Source organism: Crocodylus porosus, unplaced genomic scaffold, assembly GCF_001723895.1.
Source record: "Crocodylus porosus isolate Cpor-Errol unplaced genomic scaffold, CroPor_comp1, whole genome shotgun sequence".
NCBI classification, from domain to species: domain Eukaryota; kingdom Metazoa; phylum Chordata; order Crocodylia; family Crocodylidae; genus Crocodylus; species Crocodylus porosus.
In genome coordinates, this window is record NW_017728950.1 from 1,219,991 (window position 1) to 1,232,306 (window position 12,316).

General features: G+C 42.5%; 1 protein-coding gene across 2 annotated transcripts in view; it reads right to left on the reverse strand.

Annotated features, from left to right (window-relative positions):
* FANCC (Fanconi anemia complementation group C) overlaps window positions 1–12,316 on the reverse strand; it is a 144,789-nt gene that overhangs the window by 55,118 nt on the left and 77,355 nt on the right. For both annotated transcript variants that reach the window (XM_019554790.1, XM_019554792.1), the window contains one exon: window positions 2,724–2,843. In XM_019554790.1, the coding sequence (XP_019410335.1) occupies window positions 2,724–2,843 (120 nt within the window). The remainder of the gene's footprint in view (window positions 1–2,723; window positions 2,844–12,316) is intronic.

Below are 12,316 nucleotides of genomic sequence, written 5' to 3' on the forward strand. Positions count from 1 at the left end.
CTCAAACACTGCGTACCCAGCCATAGATGGGATGGGACCTGTTGGCAGAATCCATGGCTACGGGGACAACTGCCACACTGCAGCCCTGCCCCGTGCCCACATCAGTGCTGGGACATGCAACCACAGGCTGCAGGAGCTTCTCATTCTAGGAAACACTTGGGTGGTGTGATGGGCTGGGAGGAAGGGTTGGAGGTGGCAGCAGGGTTGTGTGTGAGAGAGACAGGGGTCAGGGATGGGGGAGTGCTCCGAGTAGGAGAGGCCACCAGAGCCAGGCTTAGAGCGGGGGCACCAGAAGATATGACAGCAGTGCCATACAAAGGCCAACTGTGCAACCATGGCCCACTGGCAGCTGGCCCAGAGGTGCCCATACTACAGCCCAGGTAGCTGTGTAGCCCCCTGTCTGGGTCTGGCAGGTGCGCAGCCATAGGGCCACAGGTCCAAGAGGGCGGATGCTGTCACAGGTGGCAGCAGGTCACAGCCAGGCAGCAGCCTCCAATCCCAGACTGATGCAGTGGGTAGAGGGTACAGGGGCCACTCTAGGTTAGGGCTGCTTCAGCAGTCCAGCTGACACAAGGGGCTAGTGTCCCCAGATACCAACTGGCTGGGCCTCAGAAGCTCCTGAGGGCAAGTAGCCCTGAGCTGCTCACCAGGTCTTTTTATACTGTTGGGGCCAGCACAGGTACTGAACCCAGCCTCTAGCTCTTCCTGGCTGAAAATCCAGGATGAGCTGAGCAGGGTCAGTTTGCCCCAAGTGGTACAATTTGTCCCACACCAAAGTGCACGTTCAGGCACATGTGCTGAGGCACTAATCTCTGAAACAAATTTGTGCTCTTGCTACTTGAGCTGCTGCAAGCGCACATGCTTGCATGTGTGGACGCGCCCATAGATTCTTTCCAAATTTCCAATGAAACAAAAAACATCTTTCTTAGCCTTTACTCTAGGGACAGGATAACAAAAGAATTCAAAACAGCCCATAGTGTCTATGAAATCTATGAAAAAAAAAATAAAATAAAATAAAATATGCACATCAGTATAAACTAGCCACAACTCTTCCCCAACCCCCTTTGTCATGTTCCATTTTAGCCTATTTCTAGCTGAGCAGAGTAGCAGGGCAAAGCAACCTTCTGCTTTCTTTGCACTTAGAATCATAGAATCATAAGAAGATGAGGGTTGGAAGGGACCCCAGAAGGGCATCTAGTCCAACCCCCTGCTCAAAGCAGGTCCATCCCCAGCTATAATATTCCAGGCAAGACTTTGTCTAACCGGGTCTTAAAAACCTCCAAGGATGAAAAGTCTACTTCCTTCAGGGACTCCAGAGTGAGAAGCAGGGAAGGGCAGCTCTGCTCCCTGCAGTCAATTCCAGGGTCCAGGAGCCAAGCAGATGGAACAGTGAGGCAAAACCTTCTCCCCACTTCTTACACTGGGGACTCCTGTTTGTGAGTAGGGAGCAGCTGGTATCTCCTCCTGTCCTCCTCTCTGGGTCTTTGGAAGGAAGATAAGCAGCAGAACCCTGCACCTTCTCCAGATGGGCGTGACCTTGGTATCTAGAAGGCACAGAAGCATGTGGCCACAGTCCTCTTGGTCCTCAGGAGGAGTTAAACCATGGGAAAGTGTGCAGACATTTATTCTTCTGGAAAAGGTCTCCTGGGAACAACTTCTACCTCATTGGAGTTGGGATATTTTTCTCCCAGAACGGCTATTCTTGCTTACAGAGAAAAGCTGGAACATCTGTACACTCATGATTTCTACCGGGAGAAACAGACCCATCTGTATATGGAGATCTCAGAACAACAGCGGAGTCTCCCTATGCCTGAAAAAGGGTATTTGTGCCCAAAAGCTTGCAAATAACTTCGTTCCAACTACTCCGTTGTTCTAATAAGAGATATCACATCTACCCAATTTAAAAAAAAATTGTTATCCTGTTCCTAGAGTAAAGGCTAAGAAAGATTTTTTTGTTACACTGGAAATTTGCAAACTGGAGGGAATCTATGGGCATGTCCACACAAGCAAGCACATAAACTTGTAGCAGCTCAAGTAGCAGCAGCAGCACACATTTGTGCCTGAGATTTGTGACTCAACACACATGCCTGAACATACTTTGGTGCCTGTCTATGGCCTGAATACCACATTCATTCAAATCCAGGATGACCCTAAATTTAAGTCAATCCCCCAATAATTAGATTCTATATGTGGAAAATGTATAAATTTGTTACAATTTTCCGTGAATCAAATATAATTATTGGAGGATCTTCTTAATTTCATCCCTGGAGGCAACACTGCTGCTACAGGACTGGGTTGGGCCATGGGGGGGAGGGGGCGTGAGTGGAGATGGGAAAAAAGGAAAGAGGGGGAGAAAAGGCTGCGGAGTAGGGGGGAGAGGCAAGGATGCAGAGGCGGAGGGGGAGGAGAGTTGGGGAGGATGCAGTAGCAGCTATAGCTCTGGTTACAACCTGGGTTTGGGACTGGAGCCAGAGCTGCAGCAGCCCCATGTCCCGTTCTCCCTGCCTCCCACTGCCTTGTACACAGTTCTAAGATGAGGGACTTCTTGGCCCCTCTTTGTTAAATGGGGAAACACCCATGTCTTGGAAGGAAGTAAATACAGTTACTAAAGTAAGAAAAGATAAAGTTTGCTGCCTCTTCTTTAGAGCAATGACATTTTCACGTACACACACATAATCTGGTAAATTGTTACTAACACAGTCTCCACAGCACTAAATACTCACATTTTCAACCAATTTCTCATAATAATCTTCAGAGGTATAGCCAAGAATTGAAATAAAGTTACTGGTATCAGCTTCCTTAGATCCCCATGCAGAAGATGAAAGGAGATGGCACAACAAAGCCTTAAAAAAATCAAGAGAATGAAAAAGAAAGAAAGAAAGAAATAGATTAAAACTTTATATTTTTACCAACCATTTGATATTGCTGATTTTTCTCCATGTTATAGATCACATTCTCTGGTATATGGCCACCTTACACCACTTCACCAGCATGGTTTGGACAAAGAAGGGGTCCTGGGTTTCTTAGGAAAGACAATTTTGGCTGTAATGGCTTACTATGCCTCATAATTACACCAGCGCTAGCAAAACAAGAAAAGAACAAGATGCCACTAAACTAGACTGACCAAGGTTTTAGACCCCTGGAGCCATTCCAAGTTGGTATAACTTAGAATAGCCCTCAGACTGTTCTAACACAGTACAAACCTGAAAAATTCACACAGTAGCACCAGGGTCAGAGCAGAGCAAGAGGAAAATTTATGTTAGATTTTCACACTGCTCCCCTGAATTCTGCTCGGTGTATTTTGGGTGTAATGAAAGATCTGATCTTATATTTTCATTCCTCTAGCTAGAAAGTTGATCATATTTACATCTTTTCTCTACTAAAATGTTTTAAACAAAATTTAAAAAATGATAGAAAGATATCCAGAAAAAGAAAATGTGAACAAATAGTAATATGAAGTCATCCAATCAAGTACACATTTGCAAAAGTACAATGGAAAGTACAACGGCCCTGGCCGAGTCTGTATGGAGCAGTCTATGCCCTTATGATTCTGTAGGTGGCATTCTATGCCCTGAAAAGAATGGCCCAGCTACATTTGACAGGACGTGCTGTATTGTGGCCAAATCTCAAAAGCAATCTCCAGACTACCTGAGGTCACTGTATATTGCATGACAATTTTTAATGAAAATAGGCTGCTCATTCCATTATAATAAGTTCTCTTTGGCCCATATATTTATCTTGATTCAATTTCTTACAGTTCATTTAATATCCTGTTCTCAAGTCGTGTATGCCAATGTAACAAAATACTGCACGTTTCACTTCAGAGGAAGATGTCAGGTGTTTGCTGAATTATTACTGAACTGATAAAAAATTCTAAATGATTGCTGCTATGCCAGGGGTGTCAAACTCATTTGTCCCTGTGGGCCAAATAAGTAGTACACAGCCAGTACATGGGTCACACTGGGCCCACAGACCCCTTTATTCATCTCTTTCTCCCTGCTTGCTGGACTCAGCACACACGGTACTAGCTCCGGACCCATGCTGCACACAGCAACATGCATTACAGGTTTTGCGTGGAGCTGGTCTGGTATATGCCATATGTGGATCAGCTCAGACCCAGGCCCAGAGGTAGTATTGGGGCCTGAATTATAGGGTTCTGCGGGCCAGATTCAACCCATGGACTGTATCTTTGACACCCCTGTACTACTTTAACAAGTATCAAAGCTAGGTTTTACAACTGAGAGAGTCAAGATTAGAAGACAATGAAAAACAGACGCTTCATTAAAATAAGTATTTTGAAGGAAAGTACAGACCCAAGTCCCATGACCTCTATTGTCTTGGGCATCCTTATCTACTTTATTTATTTTTATGTGAGGAACCTAATCCAAGATTCTAAACTAAAAGGAATAAAGAGCCAGTCTGCTCACTTCTGCTTTCAGAAATCCAACCCAAATATTTATATAATGCTTTTACTGGACATCCTTAGTTAACTGGTTCACTGGTCCTCTGGAATTAAATGTATGCTGTATTTGATGTACCATTTATAAGAGATACCATACAATCAGTAAAAATACACCAGTGCTCTAAAGAAAATCATGAATATCAAGACAAAACCTGCCTCAAGTGTTTGTATAATTTGTATTCTTTTCTACATACTTTTACTCTGCTGCAAATTTATGGTGATGCCTGGATTACTTGTTTACAAAGATTTATTTTATAACCTTTGTAGAAAAAGTAGCTGTTCTACTGCCATCTAGTGACAGCTTTTCATAAAACTAAGATGAAGGGGAAAAAACACTGTAGTGATTATTTTATACCCTTTTGAAGAAGCAATTAACATGTATTTTTCTCATTTCAAAGTATAAAAAGGTATAGCTATTAAAAAGGAACTTCATAATGGGTGAGCTTCCAAATATAATCATAGCAATTTACATACATCTATTAAATCTTTACAAGTTCCAATGTCTCCATAATTATGCTGTTAATATATATGTAAGAGGTACAATTACATATAACCTCATAATTACATTTTGTGTTTAAATTAGCTGTTAGAAAGTTACCAAATATTCAGATATGTGTCCGCCTGGAAACTGCAAGGTTTATCAACTGGAATGAGATAAAGGGTGAGACAGCCAGTGGGAATGCAAGTTGAGAAGCTGAGGAAGCTAGCAAGCTGGTTTTGGGAGATCTGGCAAGATGGTTAGGAAAATAAAAAGCATCTGAATGCTCAAAAAGGATTTGCAAAAGGATTTCAGACCTGGGAAGAGCAGGTAGTCAGAGCTTTTAGGAAGGATGTGCAAAAAAGTTAGGCTTGTGGTTCTCAACCTTTTTAGAATCATTGAAAATTAGGGTTGGAAGGGATCTCAGGAGGTCCTCTAGCCCAGCATTTCTCAACCCCTGGGTTATGACTGAAAAGTGGGTCACAAGAGTATATGAAAGGGTGGCGAACAAAAATGGATTCACCTTTAAAGGAGAAAAACATGGGCTTTTCCCTTGCAGGCTGGTAGAGTTCCAGCCTACAAGGGGCAACTTGGGGCACCTCATGCCCCCTGCCCCCTCCCCCCCACCTCACACACCCACCTCCTGCTCCACACATTGTGGGGCTGGGGTCTGGGGGCAGGGGACAGTGGGTCAGTAGTGAGGGGTAGGGGGTCGGGACTGGTCATCAATGTCTACAAATGGGTCCTTGTAGAAAAAAGGTTGAGAACCACTTTACTCCAGCCCACTGCTCAAAGCAGGACTATATCGTTCCTGCCAGGGCTTTGTCTACATAGGTCTTAAAAACCTCCAAGGATAGAGATTCCACAGCCTCTCTAGGTAACCCATTCTAGTGCTTCAACAGTCTCTTGGTAAGGAAGTTCTTCCTAATATCCAACCTTAACCTCCCTTGCTGCAACTTGAAACCAATGCTCCTTGTTCTGTCATCTGTCACCGCTGAAAACAGTCTAGCTCAGGGGTCAGCAAAATGTGGCCTGTGGGCCAGATTCGGCCTGCCAGGCCATTCTATCTGGCCTGCAGGGCCCCTAAACATTTTAGACAATTAATATTTATCTGCCCCAACTACCTGTCATGCTGCTTTCAATGGCTTGCCAAAACTCAGTAAGTGGCCCTCCGTCTGAAATAACTGCCCACCCCTGGAGCTCCACCCTCTTTAGAAGCACCCTTCAGGTAGTTAAAAGCTGCTATCAAATCCCCCCTCAGTCTTCTCTTCTCTAAACTAAATAAGTTCAGTTCCCTCAGCCTCTTCTCAGAAGTCATGTGCCCCAGCCCCCTATTTTCATTGCTCTCCACTGCACTCTCTTCAACTTGTCCACATCCTTTCTATAGTTGGGGGCCCAAAACTGGACACAGCACTCCAGATGTGGCCTCACCAGTGCAGAATAGAGCAGAATTATTACTTCTCTTGATCTGCTGGCAACACTCCTACTAATGCAGCCCAGTATGGTGTTAGCCTTCTTGGCAGCAAGGGCACACTGTTGACTCGTATCCAGCTTATTGCACACTATAACCCCCAGGACCTTTTCTGCAGAGCTGAAAAGTAGACTCAAGGTACCCCTTGGAAAATGTCAGCTCTTAGTATTCACTTGATTTTTAACTACAGAAAAATAATAGCATAATTCTTCTGTTGCAAAGAACTCAGAAAGAGACCACAACAGGTCAGAATATTTTTAACACTATGGATTACTATTCAAAACCTCTGGGTTTATCTTGTGAATCATGTTTGCACATCTTACAGTGCTATCATGTTACAGCTCTCTGCTTGAGAATCACTGGGTTAGGCATATCAACTGCATGGAGTCAGTAAACTATCAAGGGATAGGGTAATTCACATATTCATTTGTAATATACTAAAATAGATTGTGGTGGTTTCCCCCACACAACTGCATTATTATGAGGGTGAAATTAATCAAATACTGTTTACGTTGATATTAAATTCAAAAATCATTTCCACATTTCTCCTCAGCACTCATAAGACTATGAGCTCCTTGATTCCAAGGGAGGAAAAAAGAAAATCATTGCATGTTACAAGAGCTGGAAAATAACATTTTCATTAATCAGTACATCAAAAACCTGCTTGGGTTGTTATTCCTTTCCAAGAAACACACAAAAAAGTTTGAAATGGCCAGTAAACATCAGGGAAACAAAAAAAGGAAGAGATAACAGAGCCAGCAAAACCAGAAGGAAGTTCAGAATAGATTGATGGTTTACGTTTAAAAATGCAAGGAATCAGAATTCAGCTTCTATCTATTCCATACATCATTCATTTCACAAACCCTACTGTCAGAGCAAAGTCTGAGCCAACCCTGCAGACTGCAAAGACAAGAAGTTGAAGAGTAATGCTTCAAAGAATGTGTGTGTCTTTAACCTGACTTTAGTGTTTCATTTTATCCAAAACATTCTGTCCAGAAAATCTTACACATCTTTTGTTAAAGCATGGTTCATTTACCTTATGTAGTTCTACACCTAAACTGCTTTTTTTATTTCTGGTTATAATTGGCAAATCTAATGCTATTACACACTATGTTAAGTGAGAGGCTAGTACAGGGGTCAGCAACATTTTTGGGCAGAGTGCCAAAAACACCCACAACCTTGACTTGTAAGATATTGGCAAGCTAGGTGTAGATGGCATAGGAGCTGCAAGGGGTCCAATCCTTGTTGTGGCAGCGCAGCCCTGGCCACTTCCTCACCATCTGCCCTGGGGCACGTGCCAAGCAAAATGCCTTCAGATGTCACACTCAGGCACGCATGCTGAGGATTGTCAACATCTGGGCTAGAAGGCAAGCAAATGAGTTTATAACATACTTCTTCCACACTGGTGTTGTTCTTTATGGAAAATTGTGTTTTGAAGAAAGCTGCAGTTTGACATTGTATTGTACAGGCTACTTTATAGAAATATACAAATGTGTATTTCAATCTTGTAAGGAGTGACTCAGAGGCCAAAAACAGTAAAATACTCCCAGCAAGAAAAAAGTGCTGTGGCCCACAGATGGAGGTTATAAATAATAATCCATTGTATGCCCAGCAACATCTTCAACAATTAACGTCATGGCTCCATCTAAGAAGCAGAAGGTGAATCTGGTAGTCAGTTGTAATATAAAATCTATTTTGCACAGTTAGAGATAGGAAACTACTCTAAGTGATGCTACCTGAGAAGGAGAAAAGCTGCTGAGAGAGAAAGGAACAAAAACAAAGCAGCGAGTAATCTTTTTATTTTGTATGCCACTCTTCTATGCCAGCTTTGAAAATCAGTAAATCCAACAAGCAATGAAACCCAGAGGGTTCTTCTTGTAGGGTACTTGTCTAGCTGATGCTGGCAGACAATTGCAGGTGGAAAGATCCATAGGGCTGTCTTGCAGATAAGAACCAACAAATACTAGAGCCTCAAAGCCTAGAAAGTAGATGTTCCTGGAAGAGTTAGACTTGACAAATTGTGGTGGTTGTTTTCTTTCCTGGCTGTAATCTTTTAGCCATTTAACAACTACCTAATCTGAAGAGCTCTCTGACATTTATTACAAAGCTTACCAACACTTGCTTAGACTTCAATAATGGCTGGTCACAAGAAGAAGGATGGCAATACCTATTTCATATCAAGAAAACAGAACTTTTTTTAGGAGGTAGCAGATTGTTCTGAGACAGAGATGAGAACAGCTACTTTGTTTATATAAAATTCTGTCTAGTTCTGAAAAAAAACTCTAGCGAAAAACAAAGAACCACTCTTCCAAAAATTAAAGATACAAAAGAAACATAACTGAGGAAATTAACTCTCCCACATGGCAAGCCAGCTACAACTTCCAAAACTTCTACAGAAAGTTCTTAAGGTATCCCCTAAGGCAGAGGTTCCCAACCCCCGGCCGCAGGGTTGGCTGCCAGTCCGCAGGAGGGTTGGCTGCCAGACTGGAAGTCCAGCAGTGACTGGCATACTGTGGAGTGGCACCCAAGCCGTTTTCTTATACTGAGTATAAAAAAGGCTTGGCTGCTGCTCCGCAGTATGCCAGTCGCTTCCAGACTGCAGCTTGCTGGTCCGCGCTCACTTCTGGTCTGCGGTTTGCTGGTCCGTGATCTGAAAAGGTTGGGAATCCCTGCCCTGAGGACCTTCAGCACTAATGGTAGGTGCCATGTACATAATGTCCCAAAAGAAGGAAACATAATAGCTATTTTACATACAGATCTAACATAGAGTAGAAAGTAGATTTACTGAGACCACTGAAACTACTATTTGGAGAGCAGTATAATTTAAGGACGCCTGTAAAACTAGTAACAGAAGTTCAAGGGTATGATGGAAGAGCCAAGTGTTGATATCAAATTCCATTTTTCCAGTCACAGTAAGAAGGAAAACACTGACAAATAAACAAAGAATAATTACCAGATCCAGTAACTAGTTATCTTTCTATTACGCTGTTGTCAAAGAAAACTCAGCAAGCTGTATTGTTGAGTAGACTGAGTAGAAAAATTATGTGTTGTTTTATAGGCTCTCTCTTGTTCGCTCTGTGCAAGTACTTTAATACCTAGGTCTTATACAGCACTTTTCATCGGTGATCTCAAAGAGAGTTTCAAAGAAAACATCATTATCCATCTTGTTAGAGACCACCCCAAAATCTCCCTAAACTCTTGAGTACAATTAGACTCTGACTTTATTAAAGACTGTGTTAATTATTTTTATTGATTAAGGCAGATTCCATTGTGCCACACAGAACTTATTGAATTGCCCGAAGATTTCCTAGAGCCAACTCCTTCCTTTGGATGCATATTTTTTTAACAGAAGCCTGGAACCCAAACGTCAAGAGAAAATTTGTTTTTTAATTTAGTTTACTAGTCTACAGACATCAACTTATCTATTAGGTTTTACAAGTTTCAAATGATTTATTTAGATCATTTGGCATGATACCAGACTTGATTATTCCAGAATCCAAATCTTACTTTTCTATTATATGACCAAACAGCAGGCTCCAGCAAGTATTTTAGACTTAGAACTGTTTGTGTATAAACTACCGTAAAACATATGAAATAGTTTCTAAGGTAGTTGGAGGTAGGGGTGGGGGGAATAGAAAGAAACCAAAACAAATGTTATGATTTATAAAACTAGCATCTTTAACACACAATCACTTAAAAATCTTTATGGTCCATAAAATCTTTAAAAGCAGCCTTTAAAAATAAATGGGTAGTACATTTGGAAAGCATGAGGGACAGCTTCTTTGGGACTGGTATAAGAAATCTATAGCCAACGCCTGTTACTATTTCTGCAGGTTCTTTTCCACTACGTTTCCTTAAAAAATCTTCTCGCAAGGTTTAAAAGAAGTTTTACAATATCCCATGCCATCTAAATGAAATTATCAACAACAAAAAAATGGAAACTGGTTTGTTATTTTTAGAACCTCTTTATGAAATAAATAAATCTGGAGAATTGCAGTGGTTAAGTCTGCAAATGAAAAGGAAGCCTGCTCATTCACAGAATGTCTCAACACCCACTGTTTACGTAGCCTATTTCATGAGTAGGATGCTGACATAACACAATTCACAAAATTTCCACACTTCAGTCCAATCATAACAAAGTCTGCAATTTTTAATTTTGCTTACAAGACCTCTTGCTTGCTCACTCATTAGTTCCAGGAAAAAACATAACATTGATTTTCCACAAACCAAAACCAAAAGGCAGAAGAAAATAAGGTTGACGATGTACAGTGTATACATATAAACATAACAGAATATTTCAGAAAACTGCTAGTCTATACCATTTTTTTTCAACATTTTATCAGATCTGAATTTTAATAAACTATGCAGAAAGTCACAAATTGTATTAGTGTATACTCATGTTGAGTGTACACTCGTGGTGACAGCTGAGTTAGCAATATGTAGGTTTACTATGAATATATGCATTTTAAAATGTCTGCAAAGAATTACTGAAACTACTTGCTATCATACAGATACTTAACTATGAGCTCCAACTTCTGCTCCACTACTTTGAACAAATTATGTTTTAAACAAAGTTGAAACAACAGGCTTAATATTTCAGATGTATATTTTTTTGCATTGACTTGTATTTCACAGCTTAGCTAGTCAACATAAAATGCAGAATTAAAATTTTAAAATTGCCTCCTCTTTTACCCAGACTTAGTCTTTTTCAATAATCACACACACCCCCCCTTAATCTCAAAGATCACTTAAGCATCAGATTAATGTTAAGCATGCAAGAGAAGCAAACCTAGAATATACTTCAGTGATTTGCTAGATCAAGGACAAAGTGCCCCGCTGCTAGTGGGGCACATTCATCCTAGAAATGTTTTCAGAGGAAGCATTTTTGTTTTATCCCATTTTCTGGATCCACGTTCTTCATATTAATGGAATGCTTTATATTAGCTAAATCCATAAAAGTTAATTAAATAAAACTACCACACATATATGTCCAGTATTTTTTAATTCTCTCCTCATTTCATATGGAATGGCCATCTGCTCTGGTTCAGATTTCCACTGACAAACATGCAAGGCTAGATGACTGTAGACAAATGATTCACCTCAAAAGCTGTAGTGAGGTAAGGATATTGGATTTTGAGAATACTAACTAGTAGGGGTGCACCAATAGAGATTCTGGGGGCTGATATCAGTAGTCAGTTTTTAAGGAGGCATATTGGCCAATACTGATCCGATTTCCAATATGCAGCCTGGCAGCTTGAAGAGCTGCATGAAGCTGGTAAGTCTGTTGTGGTGGAAGGGAAGGGGGGAGGGAAGGGGCATGGGGGGGTGCAGATCAAGGTCCTTGTGGTAAGGGAGGAGTGGGACTGGGGTAGGTGCAGCCCAGCTGGGTTGGGGTGAGGTACAGGACAGAGCCGTGGCTTGTCTGAGAGGCACAGGGGGGTGCGGCTCCTACTGTTAGAAGGGCATGGAGGGATGGGTGGTCTGTGCCCCTGGATCAGTGCAGGGCAGGGCAGGGTACACTGCAGCTGTGGGCTGGGACCAGTGCCAGGGATGGGCTAAGGGCAGGTGGCAGAGGTGGAGCTGGGAGGGGTTTATGTGGGGGCTGCATCCAAAATTTGCTGTAGCCCCCCCCCCCCCCTGCTGCTGCCACCCGCCACAAGCACAGCCAAGGCCCAAGCCCCCCTCCCAAACACACGCACCGGGAACAGCCCAGTGCAGCCCTGACCCAGCCCACCGCTGCAGCCCAGCCTACCCAGTCCTACGCAGATCCAGGGGCACACTTCCCCACCCCATTCCCTTCTGGGATGCGCGTAACAGAGGGAGCTCCCTCCCCCCCCGGTACCCCCAGAAAAGCCGTGGGTCCATCTTGTAACCTGCCTCACCCCAGCTGGCCAGCACCTGCCCC